The following is a 21,009-nucleotide window of genomic DNA, read 5'->3' on the forward strand; positions in this document are numbered from 1 at the left end:
AGCAATTGTCAAAACAGTTTGCAATAAAGGATTTAGGAGTTGCAAAGCAAATCCTTGTTATGAGAATCATTAGAGACAAGGCTAATGGTACATTGAAGTTTTCATAGTCAGAGTATGTGAAGAAAGTTCTCAGCAGGTTCAACATGAATAAAGCTAAACCAGTAAGCACACCCTTGGGTAGCCATTTCAAACTGAGTAAAGAACAGTCACCGAAGACAGAAGAAGAAATGGACCATATGAGCAAGGTGCCCTATGCCTCAGCTATTGGCAGCTTGATGTATGCTATGGTGTGTACAAAGCCAGACATTGCACATGCAGTGGGAGTTGTGAGCAGATTCATGAGTAGGCCTGGAAAGCAACATTGGGAGGCAGTCAAGTGGATTCTGAGATATCTGAAGGGTTCATCAGATACATGTCTTTACTTCACAGATGCAAGTTTGAAACTACAGGGTTATGTAGATGCTGATTTTGCTAGTGATATTAATAATAGAAAGAGTACTACTAGGTTTGTTTTTACTCTGGGTGGTACAGCTATATCATGGGTTTCAAATCTACAAAAGATTGTTACTTTATCTTCTACAGAAGCTGAGTATGTTGCAGCAACTGAAGCTGGAAATGAGATGATTTGGTTACATGGTTTCTTAGATGAATTGAGTAAGAAGCAGGAGATGAGCATTCTACACAGTGACAGTCAGAGTGTAATCTTTCTTGCCAAAAACTCGGCTTTTCATTCAGAGTCGAAGCACATACAGAAAAAATACCACTTTATCTGGTACCTTGTTGAAGATAAATTGGTAATACTTGAGAAGATCTGTGGATCTAAAAACCCAGCAGACATGTTGACTAAGGGTGTCACTATTGAGAAGTTGAAGCTATGTGCAGCTTCAATTGGTCTTCTAGCTTGAGGACAGGAGGATGAGTTGCAGGGATGAGGGATTGCTTTTTTGGAGGATAGTGGCTGATGTTAGTGATTGAACTAGTCTCCAAGTGGGAGATTTGTTGGGCTTTATGGAGCCTAATTTATGTTTGGCCCGTTTTGTAGCCCACTGTAATCCTGTGCGTAGGATATAAAAGCCGTTTTTTTGGTGATTAGGGTTTTGTCTTGTTGTTTTGTTTCAGAGAGAGAGAGAGAGAGAGAGAAACACTATAGCCGCACTTTTGTATTTTTCCCTGATAATAGTGAAATCCCTGTAACTCCGTGGATGTAGGCAAATTGCCGAACCACGTAAATACTATCTTGTGCGTGTGATTATTTTCTTTGGCGTGTGTTTTCTCTATTTTTTTCTGTTTCTCACAGGTTGGTAATCGGGTTGAATTCCCTACCCACTAAAAGCATTGAAGAAGGGCAAGACTCATGGTTTCACATTGAATTAGATTGGAAAATTATCATGATGGGATATGGCAGTGGACTTGAAATTGGAGTTGTTGTTGGAAACATTGTGACTGAGAAGAAGCAGCATTGGTTTGTAAGAACTAGGAAGAGGCAACACAAAAGGGGAAGGCATCGACTTTATTAGAGACAACTTTTTTTTTCATATCTTATTAAAGTAACAAGTTGTGAATGGTGGATACATGGACTTAGTTTGACATCAATTTTATAACCCACTACTCATATGTCACTTTAATAAAAAATGAAAAAAGTTGTGTAAGTTGTGATTGGACTTTCTTAAGGGGAAGGCATTGAGAATCTGAGATATATAGAATAAAATTTTTCAAGACATGCTTCAAAGAATTTGATCTTTGTATCAAGTTGTAGCACTATTGCCCATTAGTACGTCTACCCTTTATTTTTCCTAATTGTCTTTGTTTTCTCTTTTCTTGGTGTAATGAAAGAGGTTGTCACTGCCCATTTTGCCCTCATTTCCCCTTAGAAAATATTTCTTTAAATTATTAATAAAAATGGTTTAATTCCAAGTAAAAGACGTAGACAAGAGGCTGGGTCTTGTGTCTTTATGAAGTTGAGAAGCTCAGTGTTGTACTGTCGTATGACCAAGAAAAAAGAAGAAGAGAGAGCCACTTAATGTGACTATCATAAGCCACATAGAGCATCAGCAAACAATAAAATAAGAGGTTTGTAGCATTAGATTGATGCGGAGGGTGGTGACAGTGGTGGGGACAACCTTGTAATTAAGCTCCGTCCTCCACTTCTAGATTGGATTTGAAGAATTCGGAAAATATATATTCATGAATTGGATATTTCCTTCTCATGCCAAGAATGAAGGCACTAATAATCATGAGAAGCAAGATTAGAGGTTCTAATTTCAAATAATGTTAATAAATGCATCAATCAGTTGATATTTCAATGTGGTAAAAATTGCAAAACTAATTTATTCGGTCTCTCTGGGCTGTCTTCTCTATTCTCACTTCTTTCATTCTAGGGTTTTAATCCCAAAATTCTCTCACAATTGTTTCTTGATTTTTTTTATACATCGATATTTTCATTAGAAACACTTAAAGATATCAATTAGTTGAGTTACAAAACTCTTGACAATTGTTTATTGTTTTTGGTTTGATTGAGTTTTGTTTTTTGCTTTTGAAATTTTTTTAAGCCCCATTCAAAATAATATGCACTTCCATGCAAGAAATTCAAAATTGGTAAATAAAGCATGTTAAAGAAGCGGTCATGACCCATCATGTGAACAACACAATCATGAAAATAGATTATGAAAGAGTAATTCAACAAAAAGAGATAATGGCAAACTTTTTGAAGGAAACTATTGAAATACTTTTCCATCAAATGTTAATTACTTCAACTTCTTTCTAATTCCGCAGTTAGTAGTGTGTCAAATTTTAAACAAATAGACTAATAAACTAATAAGTTAACTGAAAAAAAAAAAAAAAAAAAAAAAAAAAAAGAGGTTAAGCCAAAGGCGCTAATGACTAATCTATATATAACTGAATCATACAATTTATTGTTGTAATGCTCCTATTAAGTCATCTCTTCATAACATTTCGGCTTACTTTGGTCCATTCAATCTAATTTAGTCCACTTTGGTCAAACTCAGTCCACTTTGTTTATTTTGATCCAATTTATTCTAATTTGGTTTATTCTGTTCATTTTGGTCCAATTGGTCCATTAATTTAGTCCATTTTGAACTAATTGGACTTTAAATTGATTCTTTTTATAGGTTGCCTTTTCAGTTTTTAATTTAGTTTCTGGCTAAAAAACACAAACAAAATAAACATTTGAAATTAGATATATGGCCCATAAAAAAGGTAATAAAATGATAAATATTCAAAAAATTACCTTAAATTTCAAGTTTCAATAATATAGGCATTTATACTTATATTTGGAAAAAAAAAATATGCTACAATTTTTTTTTTTTGATAATATTAAAAATGCTACAATTCTAAACTTATGTAATGATTTAAACTTAATATAACATGTTACATGAGTTCCATGAGATGGAGGTATACATTTTTTTTTTATATATTCTTGGATATATTCAAATTACTCAACCAATTGTGGTATATTTAAAATAAAAGTATCGTTTATAACATCTTCTCATTTTATATAAAAAAATATTAGAATTATGTAATTTATTTGTTTTTATTAAATTACGTTTTTCATATATATTGTAAGAGTAGGCTTTGGTTCTTTAGTCCAAAAGATAAATGAATTTAGGTCCAAAGAGCCCAATACAATAAATTTGTAGAGAGTGGGCTAAAAAGTTAGGCTTCAATGAAGTGACGCCGCCCTTAATGGGCTAAAGATGGTAAGAGAGCAAGGGAAAAATAATGAATAGACAAATGTGATGCACATAAATTCTTCCTCGACAATGTCCGAGGAGAGTAGTTCTTGAATATATTTCTCTTGGATTAGATTACAGTTCATTTTCTTAATACTACAGTGTTTTCTTTACAGATTTTCCTCTCTCCTCTCCTTTGGAGGGTCTCTCACATTATATAGCTCCCTTCAGGCAATCTTAGCCCTCCATTTGTTGATTGCTCAGTCCACCACTTGAGTACTTGTCCCATCAAACACCTTTCCAAACCTTTTGTGAGTTGCAGCGGCCAAGGCAGCATTGTTCAGGGGTCTTCTCCACATAAATGTAGCCAGGGAGTTTGGTGGGATACATTGAATGTGGAGGCAGCCACCATCCCTCCAGTCATGTCAGGGCTAACCCCCTCTCCGAAATTTTTTCTCAACAGTAGGACCCCCTCTAGCAATGTGCCACTGACGTGGCCTTACTGGCCGAGCATGTGGCCTCCTCGGCACAATAATAGGCTCCTCGGCCGTGGATACGACACGTGGCATTGGTACCTTATCTAAATTCTTGTGCCACACACACACACACACACATATATATACTCCATTACATAAAACTTATAGATATAGAATATACTTATAAATAACAAATGCACTATTCAATATTGAAAATTTAAACGATACTATTATAAAAAAATTATATGTGTGGGTTTTTGATAATATAAAAAATGCTACAATTCTAAACTTATGTAATGATTTAAACTTAATATAACATGTTACATGTGTTCCATGAAATGGATGTATACATGTTTTTTAATATTCTTGGATATATTCAAATTAATCAACCAATTGTGGTATATTCAAAATAAAAGTATCTTTTATAACATCTTCTCCTTTTATGTAAAAAAATATTATAATTATGTAATTTATTTGTTTTTATTAAATTACATTTTTCATATATATATATATATATATATTCCATTACATAAAACTTATGGATATAGAATATACTTATAAATAACAAATGCACTATTCAATATTGAAAATTTAAATTATACTATTATAAAAAATTATATGTGTGGGTTTGTGACTAGTATCTCTTTACGTTTTTAGATTCCTGTAGATTAGATTGTTTTACCTAATTTATTAACCAAGTGAATACTTAGTTTTATTATTCAGGTCTAGGTCAAAACAAAACAATCATATCATGCAAAGCAGCGGAAAATATAAAGAATACAAAGATATGATCATCAGGAAAACCAAACTAGTAAAAAACTGGGAAAGATTTAACCTAACTATCCTTAAAGTAAAAAGCAAATCCACTATAGAGAATTGAAGTTTACAATAAAACTTAGACCACTAACATCCTATTACTACTACATGTAGAACTTACTGACACGACCACGTGTAAGCTCCGAATTTACAAACTCTTTCTCTATTAGGCCTTTGCAACACAAACACCCACACTTGTTGTAAAAAACACAATCTCTCCTGTTTGTGACTCCAAGACCATCCTTGAAAATTTAGATCATTAGCACCTTTGATGACTAGAGAAGGCAGCAAGTTTTACAACACCGGATCTTGAGATTTTTCAAGGAATAACACTGGTAGAAGACATTAGAGAGTCTTTTTGGGTACAAAACCCTAGATCTACAAAAGAGGCACACTATTCTCTCTCTAAAAAGCCTTATAAAAACATGCTTAGGATTTCCTTTATATACTAAAAGAAGTAGATCTGAAACCGTAATCATTTTTGGGCTTGAAAACTATTTGGGCTTAATTAAAATTCTATAGATATGAATCTCGATTGGTGGAGCCTGTCTCTCGATCGGTGGAGCCAGGCAAATTTCGAATTCTCTTTTCTGCAGCTTGCTTGTTCTTAGATTTTGATTTGAATCACCCTGAGCATTGTTTAATAATACCTATAGACTCTAAGATCTATATCTAGATAAGTTTGTGCTCACGATTTGTCAATTGTTCTAAACTTTTAGAACCTAACAATCTCATCAATAAATGAGGAAGAAAACGACAAGCCTTTCTCAAAATAAGGAAAAAATTAAAATCAAACATCAACAAAATATTGATACTTGCATATAGATGTTTGCAAACCATTTACATGAAAAAAAAAATAAAAAAAAATAAAAATGAAAAGAAAATATTTAAACATATATGTTTAATTTATAATTTTACAAATCAATTAGCATTTATTTTTCATCATTATTCAATATTAGACCCCACTCGTATGTGTACACCTAACACCAATCCCACATTTCTCTTGCAGATATATATTTTACCTTTCATGATTCTTTAAATTGCTTTCTAAACTTTTCCCTCTCTCGATATAATCAAAATAGCCTACATTCTCTGAACATGCATCATAAAACTGCTGGTTATAACGTGAGGAAGGGATTATCCCGATTTATTGTTTGATATATGCTTGATAGGACACATGCAATGGGTCAACATTGGCTTCTAGACTTTTAGAGGTAACAAAGACATATACATATTAATTTGTTTAATTCGTTTGAAATTAGGACGTTACATTAATTCCCTAGCCTGGATCGTCAACTTGGCCATTTTACTTTTCTAAAGCAACCAGAAAGTCAATGAAAATCATCTCAAAACAAAACTGGAGACTAGCTAGTTGATAAAATCAAGTCATTTATCAACTTTTAATTTAGCTTCTCGCTTCATAATTTTGGATTTCGTTACCAAATTTTGAGGATAGATTTGATCCTCATGATGCCTCATATAGAATGCATTGTTTGATGCATGTTAAAGATTTAGAGGACACAAACTAAGAGGGGACTAACCGACTAAGACGTTCTTCAATTTAAAGGGATATTTAGATTGAATATAATTTATTTAAAATTGTATATAACACTGTTTCATTTAAAATTTTAGATAAAATGTCAATAATGTTAAACACAAGAAGTAAAATCTAATCCGTTAAATAGTTGGAAATCTGGGAATGTTGGCCATTCATACGGGATCAATTTTCAACTAATTAATTATCACACAGCCTTGCAATTTAATTTATATTGACTTTGACCTTGCAACCTGCAAAGAAATATTTAAGAAAGCAACCTCGTAAAACGAGTGAAAAGCAAAACTATTGACTTATTGTCAATGAAGGTTAAGGTGACAATGATATCATATTATATATATATATATATATATCTTTTTCCATCACTCACAGAGTCTATCGTGATCATTGTCAATGCACAAAGTCGTGGTAATTATTGTCAATGAAGGTTAAGCCGTTAAGATGACAATGATACCATTATAAGTATCATTTTTCTTCACTCACAGATATTGTGTACAAAGTCGTGGTAAAAGTTATGTGCTTAGACTTATTGATATATCTATTGTGCCTAATCCATAGGCTTATTGGTATATGTTATGTACGTAATTAATGCAATCTAATACAAATGTAATGCAATCTCGTTTTCAGGGACGGTTGGGGTGAGAAGAGAATATCTGATTATGATAAATGTGATAGAGTGATTAGGTGGTGAGTAACGGTGGAGAGGAGAGTTGACCGGTTGAGGCCTTGAGGACTGGAGTCCGGAAAGTAAAAGAAGAGGTCTGGGATCATCATGAAAAGGGACACCAAACTAAGTTAAGATTGAAATCTTTGTGCTATTGGCATTATCACTTGGCAAAAAGTTAATGAATGCATATTAGTTTAAGAAATATATTTAGAAAATTTTTATGGTAAAAAAAACAAAAACAATTGATTTTTTTGGTAGTTTTTTATATTATATCATATCATATACTATACTATATAATAAAAGTTAAAATCAAAAACTATAGTTGTGCCAAATAGCTGCACCAAATTGCAAAATGGGCTTAAAAGTTGTGGTTGTGCCACCAAATTGCAAAAAAGACTTAGAAGCTATGATTGCGCCAAATGATTACATCAAATTGCAATAATTTTTCGATTAGAAGAAAACTTTATTTGTTCTTATCAATTTCTTTGGATAAATAATAGTAAGTCTTTTAACAAAATATGCAACCTACATAACATTTAGAGATTAAATTAGTTTGTTGGTGCCATACAACAACATCCTACAATAGTGTCTATCAAAATATTATCAACAAAGCTTAAAATTAATAAGATAGAATTAAATAATAAAAAAAGAGATTAAAAAAACAATTTAAATACTAAATACTAGTATAGAATTTTTTTTAAAGAAAAGAGATAAAAATAAAAACGTAAAAGCAAATAATATATATATTTTAAAATAATTAATATTGTGTATCAAGCTACTTTTTTGTTCTTTTTTTAGACTACGGTTTGGTATTGTTTTGTTTTGTTTTATTTAATTTTTTTTTTTTTTAAGGATAAACATGATCCTATATTATCTATTTCCTAAGAATAAGGTAGCAAAAGATAGTGTTTGATTTTCACCTAAAATAGGGATATTTATCCCACATTGGTTGTATGTGTCTAGTATCCGCTGTTTATAACCTCAGTTGACAACTACAAAAGTTAGGCCCTTTTATAGTTATACTCTAGTTAAATAATGTATTATAAACCCGATTTAAAAAACTAATATTACTATTTTTGTGTATGTTCTAATAAATATTACTATTTACTCAAATACTACAAAGGTTAGACCATTTTGTAGTTGTACTCTAGTTAAATAATGTATTATAAACCCTTAACTAAGTCTAAATTACTAATATTACTAATTTCTTGTGTGTTCTAATAATTATTACTGTTTACTCAAAAAAAAAAAAAAAAAACACAATTTAAAATTCTCTCTCTCTCTCTCTCTCTCTCTCTCTCTATATATATATATATATATAAATTTTTGGTTTATTCTTCTTTCTACTACATACCTTACAATTTTTTACTGTATTCTTTCATTCTCCTCTCTACCTTACCTACAATCTTGCAATTTTTATTTATTTCTTATCAAATTGAATAGATTTTGTGTATTTGTTGCCTTTTTATTATATACTATCTATGTTTAATTTATGGTTATGCTTATCTGGAATTAAAGGTGAACTGAGACGGCCATTGAAGCTTATTAAAGGTGAACTTACACAACCACTGAAAATGTAAACTTTTGTCTCTCTTAATCTCGTAGTCATGACTGCACCTTTTTGATTTTTGTTTTATGTTGTATAAGTTAGAGTGTTATATTTTTATTTATTTATTGGTAAGTTAAAATGTCACATGTGGATAAGACATATGTCAGTTTTATGCCAACAGCAGTGAACCTGACAAGAAGAAGGGTAATCCATGAAGACAAATGTTCCTTATGCACAAGAGAATCGGAATCCACCATCCATGCCCTGTGAGACTGTGCAGTGGCTCAAGATATTTGGGCGGGTAGTGTCCGTAAACTGCAGAAGTATAAGCATGGTCAGTCTGATTTGTACTGATGGAGGAATTGTTGGAGAGGCTGAATTTAGAGGAGATTGAGCTGTTCTGGACTCAAGCATGGCTGATCTGGAACCAGCGAAATTCTTTATTGCATGGAGGAAAAATGAAGAGCCCGGCTTGCCTGAACAAACGTGCTGAGGAGTGCATTGAAGATTATCAACGAGCTCAAACATAGCTTACTGTTCAGCCGAGACAGCAATTGACTGGAGAGCTATGGAAACCACCACCATCAGAGGCGTACAAGCTCAATTTTGATGCTGCATTATTTTCGGACTTAGGCAGAACTAGGTTTGGAGCAATTGTTCGAAATGAAAAGGGAGAGGCAATGGCTACTATGACTGTTGCTAGACCGGATGTGCACACCAGTGATGAAGCAGAGTTGCTTGCTTGCCAGAAAGCCTTAGAATTTGCTGTGGATGCTGGATTTTCCAGGTTGATTATTGAGGGTGATAATAGTAATGTCATTCATGCTATATCTTCTTCTGAGGAAAACGCTTCGTTATTTGATAATGTAGTGGATGATATTCGCCATCTAATAAGGGGATTACATTGGTCTAAGGTTTGCTGTATTAGGAGGAGTGGGAATAAGGTAGCCCATGCTTTGGCTCAATATGCTAGACATAATTTAGATGAGGATTTGTTCTAGATGGAGGACTCTCCCCCACCAGCTATGGATGCTATGTATTATGATATTTTATCTATCTAATTGAATGAATATCCCCCTTTCAAAAAAAAAAAAGAAATCAACACTAAAACAAGTGATTAAGATATCAAAATAAAAATAAAAATGAAATTTCTTTTAGGTGTACAAATACAATTGACTTTTTAATTTTAAATTTGGAATTAATTCTTTTAGGATAACCTTATTCATGCAAGTATTAGAAAAGATTTTACCGCCAGAGTTCAAATCACCCTCTTCTTTAACAACTAAGGAATTATAAAATAAATTAGAAAACTTTTTATTGATCATTTTAATTAGAGATATTATATATAAAGACAAATACACAAATTAAGCATTTTATTAGAAATTCATTATGAGTTATTATAATAATAATAATCAATTATTAGTTACTTACGATATCTAAAATTATGTCATAATAATTCATTCAGTTATTGTTTTTCAAAAAAATATATAAAGAAAATTGATGATTACTTAAAACCTTGCATTTCACCAGGCTTTCACTAGTTTGTAATAAAAGTGTTGCCAAAACTTTTCCAAAATAGTTTATTAACAATTGTCCTAAAGGCACAAATTTTCCCAAATTTAAAATACAATTATATCTTTAAAACCTGATTTCAACATAGACTTGTTCAAGATGCTCTCTCTCTCTCGATTTCAACATAGACTTGTTCAAGATGTTCTCTCTCTCTCTCTCTCTCTCTCTCTCTCTCGGAAGTTCATGTTTAACTTGGTTGCTTCAATAAGAATTTTGATGTGTTTAATTTAATGTTTTAGACTTAGCCACACATGTTAGAAGTATGTGGTTAAATAGTTTATTAACAATTGTTCTAAAGGCACAAATTTTCCCAAGTTTAAAATACAATTATATCTTTAAAACCTAATTTCAACATAGACTTGTTCAAGATGCTCTCTCTCTCTCTCTTGGAAGTTCATGTTTAACTTGGTTGCTTCAATAAGAATTTTGATGTGTTTAATTTAATGTTTTAGACTTAGCCACACATGTTAGAAGTATATGGTTAAATAATTAAATTTATATTTCCTAATAGTTTAAGTTTTTGGGATAATTGATAATTTAACATGAAATTAGAGCAAGATGTCATAAGTTCGATTCATGTCTCATCTACTCTACCTCTTATTTACGATCCCACGTGTTAGACCCCACCTATTAAAAGGAAGGTAGAGCCCATAGAAGCGGAGAAGTGTTAGAAGTGTGTGATTAAATACTTGAAAATTGGATTATGGTCTCTCCCTTTGTTCACATTGAATTAGGGTTTGTTTTCATTCATATATCAATCACAAATGAAGGTTTTTTGCTGGCTACGAGAGGATAATTAAGAAAATCAAATATATAAAATTTTGCACAAATTTGCTAGATTGTGTTCTGGGTGAATTTTAGGGAACTTCTTTGTGTAATTGAATTTTTTTTTTTTTTTTTGAGAATCTTGTGTAATTGAAATTTGAATCCTGATAGGCTTGCTGGAAAATTTGCCTGATACAAGAACCTCTCTCGACCAAGATCCTTAGACTAACACTTGAACCTTTTTCCAGCTCTTCAACCTGAATGACTTGATACAATGACAATTGAAATAAATTGAATACATATAAATTTTACAAATACATTTGAAATATCTGACACAGAATTTGTCAACACTTGCTAAAAATTGATTATCCCTAAATAAAAATTACCCAAAAAATAATAATAATAAATCGTTTGAACTCATTGATCACATATCTGGCATAAATTTTCATAGTAGCACAAATCATAGGGCTTCTATTTCTTGTAAAATTTTGCAATTTCGGGAAGTTAACTTTTGCAATTCAATGCTATGAAATGGTTGATTTAATAATAATAATCAGTATTATTAGAAATTCATGTTTCTTCCAAGATACCAATTTGGGGATTTGGCTGTGAATTTGTTGCTTTGCAATGCCTCGCTAAAGTCCTACCTAGTATCTTTTCAGAAACAAATATTTTCAACAGCATCTTTTTACTTACTACACATGTTCACAATAATAATCCTTAAAAATAAAAATAAAACAACAAAAATCCACATGTAACTATAACATATATAAAATTGAAGCTATTTGACTTTTGACTGACCTTATAATACTATACTATATAAATTTTTTGATATCTTAAATTAAAATTTGTTATTATTTTAAAAAATATTTTTAGATTAAATTTAAATATAAATATATATTTAAACCATCCATTAGAATACAAACACAATATTAATAAATCCCAAATAATTTTTATAAAATTAAGATTTCATATTTAAGCACAAAAAAAAAAAAAAAAAGAGTGTAAAATTTATTTTTCGTATATTGCACTTTGCACAGGATACCAACTAATTCTTATTATTTATCATCTATCATCTATTATATAATTAAATAAGATAACATATTAAATAAAAAACAATTAATAATTGAAATAAATATTGTATAGACAGACTAATACATTCATATTTCACATACAAATGACAAAAAATACGTCAATGTATAATTCCATTTGGTTGTTAAATAACAAACACATAGCTTATAGAAGCAAAGATGGTAATGCATGTACATCAAGTCATCAACGTTGTTGTTGTCGCTCTCTCTCTCAGTCATCAAATACCTAACTATTTAGCTATCCCTAATTTGGTTTGAACAGCTAATTCAAACTCCTCGAAATTATGGAGACAACTTGACTTTTAATGAGTATCCAATTGTTGACATTACAAGTGACCGTTCAAGCCCCCCTTCATTAATGTATGCTTCATACGCATGCCCTTACGTATGCCTCAGTTCATGTCTATATAAGCAATCTTATAGTTTTATTTCCTTGCACATTTAAGAGTTCTAAGTCTTTGTTGCAAAAGATACATTATTATGGCATCATTCTCGTTTAACTTGATCTCCATACGCTGGCTTCTTTTACTTCCACTTTTGCATGCTGTCGCCATTGACGCTCTTGCTTCTAGGCAGCTACTTTGCCATGATGATGAGAGCTCTGCTTTGTTGCAATTCAAAGAAAGCTTTCACTCGAACCTGAGTGCTTGCATTGATTCTTCTGCTTATCCTCCTAAGACTGCATCTTGGAAACTGGAAGGGGCGGACAAAGATTGCTGCTCATGGGATGGTGTTGAGTGCGACAACGACACAGGTCATGTGAATGGCCTTGACCTCAGTAGCAGCTGTCTCTATGGTTCCATGGTCTCCAACAGCAGCCTTTTACGCCTTGTTCAACTTCAAAGGCTTAATCTTGCTGATAACGACTTCAACTTCTCTCAGATCCCATCTGAATTCAGCCGTCTTTCTAGGTTGACATATCTCAACCTCTCCAATTCATATTTTTCTGGCAACATTCCTTCAATGTTCTCAGACCTTTCCAAGTTAACATCACTTGATTTGTCAAATAATCATAAGTTACACCTCAGAAGCCTAAAAGGTTTAGTTCAAAACTTAACCAACCTTGAAGATCTACATCTCGACCATGTTCAAATATTTTCTCCAGTGCCAGAAATCTTATCAAATTTATCTGGTTTGACAACACTCTATCTGATTGATAACGGATTTTATGGAGAATTCCCGGTAGGAATTTTTAAGCTACCGAAGCTAAAGGATCTTAGGGTGAATTACAATAAAGATCTCATTGGCTCTTTGCCTGAATTCTACTCAAGCAGCCCTCTTAAAATAATAGGGCTTTGGGAAAGTGGTTTCTCTGGGGAACTGCCGGCTTCAATTGGAAACCTTGATTCCTTGAATCAACTGTGGATTGGGAACAGTAATTTCTCGGGTAGCATTCCACCTTCAATTGGTAACCTTACTCAACTCACTACTTTGATCCTTTATAATAACTCTTTTATAGGACAAATTCCTTCCACTTTATTCAACCTTATTTCCTTGAATGTTTTGGACATTTCTTTTTGTCAGTTTTCAGGGTCAATTCCAACTTCATTTTGTAACCTCACTCAACTTATTTATTTAGACATTACCCGAAACTTTAATAGAATCTCAGACCCTTCTTCCTTGTCATGTCTTAGAAAATTCAGCAAGCTTACTTTTTTGGCCTTTGATGGAATCAATTTAACAAAGGAGATCCCATCATCATTGAAAAATCTAACCCAACTTAGTTATTTGGACATGAGCTGGAATCAATTAACTGGTCGAGTCCCTTCTTGGCTTGCCAACTTGACTCAGTTAACTGTGTTACACCTTGCATATAATCAATTACAAGGCACCATTCCAATCTCAATTTTTGAACTCAAGAAACTTGAAACGCTCAACCTTTTCTCAAATAACTTGAGTGGCATAATGTCTCTAGATATGTTTCATAAGCTAAAATATTTAACCACATTGATTCTATCAATGAACAATATATCATTTCTCACCAAAACCGAAACTAATGCTACCCAGAATAAGTTTCAGGCTTTAGGGTTGGCTTCATGCAACTTAAGTAATTTCCCAGATTTCTTAAGCAACCAAGACCAGTTACAATATCTTGACCTATCCTACAACAATATTCAAGGCCAAATACCAAAATGGCTGTGGAACACAAGTACAAAAACTTTGATGTTTGTGAACTTTTCTCACAATTTGTTAACAGGCTTTGACATGTATCTACCCAATTTTCCATGGCCTCAATTGCAGATTTTAGACCTTACATTCAACAAGCTACAAGCATTACCCAAAATTATACCACCATACACCTTGGTTTATTTGGTCGCAAACAACATGCTCCAAGGAGAAATTCCATCATCGATCTGTAACCTTAGTTCTCTTTATTCCCTTGATTTGTCCAACAACAAATTCAATGGCATACTTCCCGATTGTTTAAGCAACTTCAGCATCTCTTTGAGCATATTGAATCTTAAAGGGAACAATTTTCATGGCATGCTTCCCCAACTATGTGCAAAGGGAAGTAGAATGAAGATGATTGACTTGAGCGAAAATCATTTCACAGGGGTTCTGCCAACGTCATTATCAAATTGTAGAATGCTAGAGATTTTGAATCTTGGAAGCAATCAGTTCAATGATGTTTTCCCCTCTTGGTTGGAATCACTTCCTGAACTAAGGGTACTAATTCTGCGACAAAATAGCTTCTATGGTGTAGTGAGGAGTCCTGCAGCCATGTTTATAGCTCCCAAGTTGCACATTCTTGATCTCTCCACCAATAAATTTACTGGTAAGTTGCCATTTGAACTCCTCCGAAATTGGAAGTCTATGAAGAAAGTTGATGCAAATAATTTCACACATATGAGGGCACATAGAGTTTTTTGGGTGGCGGATTTGGCCATGGATGAATATTATGTTTACTCAATGATGATAACAAACAAAGGCAGGGAAACAATATACCAAAAGATCAATGGAGTATTGGCAACTATTGATCTTTCAAGCAACGAATTCAATGGAGAGATTTCAGAATTCATTGGGAATCTAAACGGGTTCCAATTGCTCAACCTTTCCAACAACAATCTTACTGGTCATATCCCATTATCATTAGGAGACTTGGTAACATTGGAGTCACTTGACCTTTCTCAAAATAAGCTCTCGGGATCGATTCCTTGGCAACTAATGCAACTCACTTTCCTCGAATCCTTTGACGTTTCACATAACCAACTTATAGGGCCTATACCACAAGGTAAACAATTTAATACCTTTGAGAATAGTTCATTTGATGGAAATCCAGGGTTATGTGGAAGTCCATTGTCAAAGAAATGTGAAGATCTTGAGCCTTCACCTCTTCCCACTTCAAGCATTGGAGATGCGCAAAACTCATGGTTTCACATTGAATTTGATTGGAAAATAATTATACTAGGTTATGGTAGTGGGCTTGTAATTGGAGTAGTTCTTGGAAATATTGTGGCTGAGAAGAACCAACATTGGTTTGTAAAAATTAAGAAACTGCAACATAAAATGTGAAAAAGACAACATGTCTAGGGAACAACTTGTTTTTCAACTTACAGAGGTGAAAAGTTACAAGCGGTGGGAAATCACTTGTTCAAAATGAAGATGTTGCTGCAATAATGGTTTTATCATACTTTTGTTTTTGTTTGTTTTTTTTTGGTGTTGTGCTAAGATTGTATTGTTTATTAGAGAGTCCTTTTTGTATTTTTCCAATTTATTGTAAGATTAAGTTTTAGACATAAACTTAAGTATTGTAATCTTTATTTTATAATAATAAATTATCAGATTTGTCTCGTGGTTTTTTCCCTCTATAATATTGGAGGGTTTTCCACATAAATTTGGCATGTTTTGTGGCTGTTTTTTTTTTTTTTGGGTGCTTTTGTGATTTTTATTTCACTTTTGCTTAGTTAATTTTGTAAAATTTAATTCACACATGTAAATAGAAATCTAGCCAACAAAAGTGGTATTAGAGCTTCCGTTGCAACGAGCTGTATTTTGATTGTAAATATACTACTTCTACTGTATGTAAATGCATATGTTGATTATTGTGCGTATGTTATAAGGATTCCAGTTTAACACAATTAATTAATTTCAATTAAACCAATTAATTGCTTACCCTGATTCCAATTATGGCTAAGTTAATTGTATGGTTAAACAATTGTAGTATATATCTACGTACAAACCCTCCAAATTTGTAATGACCGTATAGTACTGGAGCCTTCGACTCCTACTAGCAACCAACTACGCCAAATCCTTTCTCTTCACTAGCTTCCTGGATCCTCAATTGGCAACTCCAAGCTTCCTTGGCTGTGTATGCTGACTCCAATATCTCCAAAGCTCTTGATTAACACAAATTCAGTATCCCATGAATTATGTTTGAAAGAAGTGAATCTTCTCTCAAGGTATGTCAATGATGAGAGGAAGGATGGAGAAAACAAGTGGTGTTTGGCTAGTTTGTGTGCTAGGGCTTTCTCTAAGCTTCCAGTCAAATTTTCTTAGGGCGAAATCATAAGATATGGGCTTATATAGTGGGCTAAAAGATGGGTACAACAAACAATTTGAAAATTGATTTTTCAGTAAATTTAATTTGAAGATTTTGGTCAACCCAATGTTCGGCAAATGTGAGACAAAATTTCCGACATAACTAGTGACGGCTTTAAGAATCTTTTTTAGGGTGGTCACTAAAAAATTTTAATTATACAAAATTTAATAAATCGATAACTTGAATATTTGCTATAACTATAAGTCGAGTTGAGTCGTTAAGGAGAGCAAAATTGTTGCAACTGCAATACTAGAAAGAATATAATTGTCGTCATGATCAAGGAGAACTGATATCTACAATATTTTTTTTAGTACCATTTTTTAGAGAAAAATGAAATTAGAAATTATTATTTTTGAATAGATTGAACGAGTTACAAATTTGAATATTTGACAATTTATATCTTTTTGTTTTATAATATGCTTTTTGTTGAATAATTTGATCACTTGATGTTGTTTGGTCTTATCTTGTTTTTGTTTGGTTTATGTTTGTTGTTATTTAGGCTAATATTTATTATTGTTATTTAAGCTTCTTCTTTTTAATTTTATAAAAGGGATTAAGGATTATTTTGGGGGGATAGAATTAATTTTAGAGTAATGTTACGTCTACAATATTTTTACGATAAATCTCAAGCAAAAATAGTTATTAGTGAGTAAAAAAAAAAATCATTATTGGGCCTAAATTAGAATTAGTAACAGCTTACCACATTGAATTTGTTGTAAAAGTATTGTAAAAATATTGTGAATTTAGCATAATTTTTATTTTAATTAAACCCAACTTTTTGTAATTCTCAAGTCAGGGTGTTTAACATTTTTATTAGGGTAGTCACAATAGGTTAGTTTAACATATAATAATTTTTTGGTAAGTGTATATATGCTTTTTTGCAAGTCAGGGTGGTCCTCTAACCACCCGGCTTGCATGTGGAGCTACCATCCAGTGGCTGTAACTGAATTCTGCCAGCTATCCAATGTAACTCGTAGGACGGCTCTTGATATTGGTCAACCCAAATGGAAAAACGCCTAACTTGCATTTTAAGCACTAGAACCTCACCAAATAACAATGGACCCACTAAAAGATAATTACATCCTTTTTTTAGAGTGTTTCAATTCTTGGCGTCCGCTCCTAATGGTAGTTCTTTATCATCAAACTAAGACACTAATTGGTTTTTGATATAGCCAGAGATTGAATCCCAAGTTTCTTATTCAACCATCAGAGACTTTATCAGTTGAACTAACTAGAACCCACATAAAAGAAAATTACACTGATAAAAGAATGAATTATACACATAAATATGACACCAAATTAAGTCAACAACAAGATGAATCTAATTAACAATGTCCCCCTTTAACTATTAATTCGTGACATAATAACACCTAATACAAACTCTAAGCTTAGTGTGAGTTGGAGACGTTGGAAACAGTTGACACCTAAGGAAAGACATGAAAAACATGTAAAATGAAAATTACACATGCAACATGCATGAAGACAAATCACCGTCCATTGAGTTGGTGATGAATCTTACAGTTTTATATACTGGTTATCAATCCAACGAATTTGGGCTTTTGTCCTAGAGATTCAGTTTCACAAGAGGTTGTTTTACTATATCAAGAACTTGGGCTGGCTAGTAATGGTCTATTAAAGACCACTAAAAGTCCATTTGTTAGTTTCAGTAATCCTAGTGAAAGTGGAATGCCGGCGTAAAAAACTGGGTGAGCAGAGATTTTAGAAAATGTTGCTGATAGGTTTTGTAGATGGGCGTCAAGTAATTTTAATGGGCTAGTCCTCCCAGGAGACTCTCCAATGGAAGTCAGGCAGGCCCTTTCTGTGCCTCTCAGATGTTTTTTTTTTTTTTGTTAGTGAAAATAGAAGAAATGGAATACACTGATGCTCAAATATGGAAGTGGAACTGGAAGGCATTATTTTCTTAATGTTTTAGGCCCATATGTGGCTCTTAATCTTCAATTACGACTACTGATGAAAATGGAATTGATAGAACTCATATACTGTTTATCAGAAGTTGGAACTGATATATGGAAATCCTATGCCACAAAGAAATCTATGGGAAAAGTTAGCAGAAATTAAGGTAATTTGGTAACTGGCACACCTAGTGACATTTTCTCCTCTAGAAGAGCCAAAAATAGAGCACCCATTAGTGTCTGTGCCAGTTTTGGTTGAGCCACTCTTATAGTTTATATATGTTTCTTTATGGAAATTCAGGGAAATATCTAGTTCTTATACATTTTGATCGAAAAACCTCACACACAAAATTACCAATTTAATAAAATCGTCCACTATTTTTGCCATTGTTTTCGAAATGTCACTAATAATTCATGTGATGGCAAACATAGATCTTTGAAAACAATTATTCTCTTTTCATTACTGACATGAATCTTTGTGAAGACTATCATTAAGTCCAAACCAAAATCTTTTTCTCCACTTTCTCAGTGTTAAACGAGTATAGAGAGTGAAATACGAAGTTGAGCTTATAATTAAGATTCTTGCAACATGTTCCTAGAATCCAAATTCACTTTATTTGTGTCAGAATGATTTTTCATTTAGTTGATTTCTTATAGATTTTGAATCAAGCACGCCATTTCATGGAGTCTTTTGGCTAAATATTGCTAAATCTGAAACTTATTTGCATTATAGGCACTGTTACAACTTATTTAGGGAAATGAGGAGAGAGATTGAATTTCGGCAACAGTGTTGCCGAAATTGCAAGAAAAGTAGGGGAGAGAATGAGAAAAAGTTTGGAGAGAGAAAAGGTTGAATTACAGCAATGGGTAATTCGTTCTGCCCAAATTTCCTCACCTGACCGAATTTGTGAGTGTGAGAAGTGCCCGTAGTGTGAGTGCCTAAAAGAAAGTGATTGTGGCAATGGTATTGCCGAAAATGGGAAGGGAAAAAAAAAAAAAAAAGTGAATGCCAAAATCTGAGGAGGAATTAAAAATATATATAATTTGCTACGTACACAATATTTGTACAACATTTTCACAATAAATCACAGGTAACTAGTTATTATTATTTTAAATTTAAATTTAACATTGAGATTATTATTTTAATCCAACAATAACAATAAGTAACAACCTGATACTTATAATTTATTGTAAAAATGTTGTAAAAATTGTGTGCACTTATCATTTCTTTAAAAAAAAAAAGTGTAATGGATTTGCAGAAAATTTTGTGGCAATTGTGGCTTGCTGAAAATGGGAGGGAAAAAAAAATTCAATGGGTTTGTGGTAATGGCATTGCCGAAATAGGGGAGGAAATTTTTTTTGGCAATTGTGGCAATGCCATTGCCGAAAATGGGAGGGAAAAAAAAATTTCCTCCCAAATTTCGGCAATGACATTGCCACAATAGCCAAAAAAAAATCCCCCCCCCTATTTCGGCAATGCCATTGCCACAAACCCATTGAAACAATTTTTTTTTTCCTCCCATTTTCGGCAAGCCACAATTGCCACAAAATTTTCAGCAATCCATTACACTTTTTTTTTTTTTTAAGAAATGATAAGTGCACACAATTTTTACAACATTTTTACAATAAATTATAAGTATCAGGTTGTTACTTATTGTTATTGTTAGATTAAAATAATAATATCAATGTTAAATTTAAATTTGAAATAATAATAACTAGTTACCTGTGATTTATTGTGAAAATGTTGTAAAAATATTGTATACGTAGCATATTATATTTTTTTTTAATTCCTCCTCAGATTTTGGCATTCACTTCTTTTTTTTTTCCCTCCCATTTTCAGCAATACCATTGCCACAATCACTTTCTTTTGGGCACTCACACTTCGGTCACTTCTCACGCTCACACATTCGATCAGGTGAGGAAATTTTGGCAGAACGAATTATGGCAATGCCATTGCCGTAATTCAACATTTTCTCTCTCCAAACTTTTTCTCATTCTCTCTCCTACTTTTCTTGAAATTTCGGCAACACTGTTGCCAAAATTAAATCTCTCTCCTCAATTCCCTAAATAAGTTATAACAGTGCCTATAACGCAAATAAGTTTCAGATTTAGCAATATTTAGCCAAAAGACTCCCATTTCATACCCTTGCCTATTAAAACCTTTTTTTCTTTTTACTTAAACTCTTTTAAAAACATTTGTTTGTTAATGGGGGGTTAAACTTTTAAGATTTGTTCAACATGATTTAGATCAAAATTTTGAGTTTAGAAAGTCTAAAAGATAATGGTAACGTTTTAACTTTGGCACGACTTTTCTTAACTACCCCTTCCACCTAAACGTGGCTAAACACCATTTCCATGCAATTTTTTTTTTTTTTA

At 32.5% G+C, this 21,009-nt stretch overlaps 2 protein-coding genes across 2 annotated transcripts; both read left to right on the plus strand.

Moving 5' to 3' along the window:
• Positions 1–8,963: 8,963 nt before the first annotated feature.
• On the plus strand, positions 8,964–9,753 carry LOC112030680 (uncharacterized). The gene is made up of 2 exons (XM_065780549.1): positions 8,964–9,086; positions 9,295–9,753. Exons 1-2 carry the CDS (start codon positions 8,964–8,966, stop codon positions 9,751–9,753), a joined length of 582 nt encoding a protein of 193 aa, XP_065636621.1.
• A 2,907-nt stretch (positions 9,754–12,660) lies between these two features.
• On the plus strand, positions 12,661–15,693 carry LOC112030682 (receptor-like protein 43). Its single transcript, XM_024063348.2, has 2 exons — positions 12,661–13,588; positions 14,378–15,693. Exons 1-2 carry the CDS (start codon positions 12,661–12,663, stop codon positions 15,691–15,693), a joined length of 2,244 nt encoding a protein of 747 aa, XP_023919116.2.
• The last annotated feature ends 5,316 nt before the right edge of the window (positions 15,694–21,009 follow it).

Source organism: Quercus suber, unplaced genomic scaffold (genome assembly GCF_002906115.3).
Source record: "Quercus suber isolate HL8 unplaced genomic scaffold, Cork oak 2.0 scaffold_239, whole genome shotgun sequence".
NCBI lineage: Eukaryota > Viridiplantae > Streptophyta > Magnoliopsida > Fagales > Fagaceae > Quercus > Quercus suber.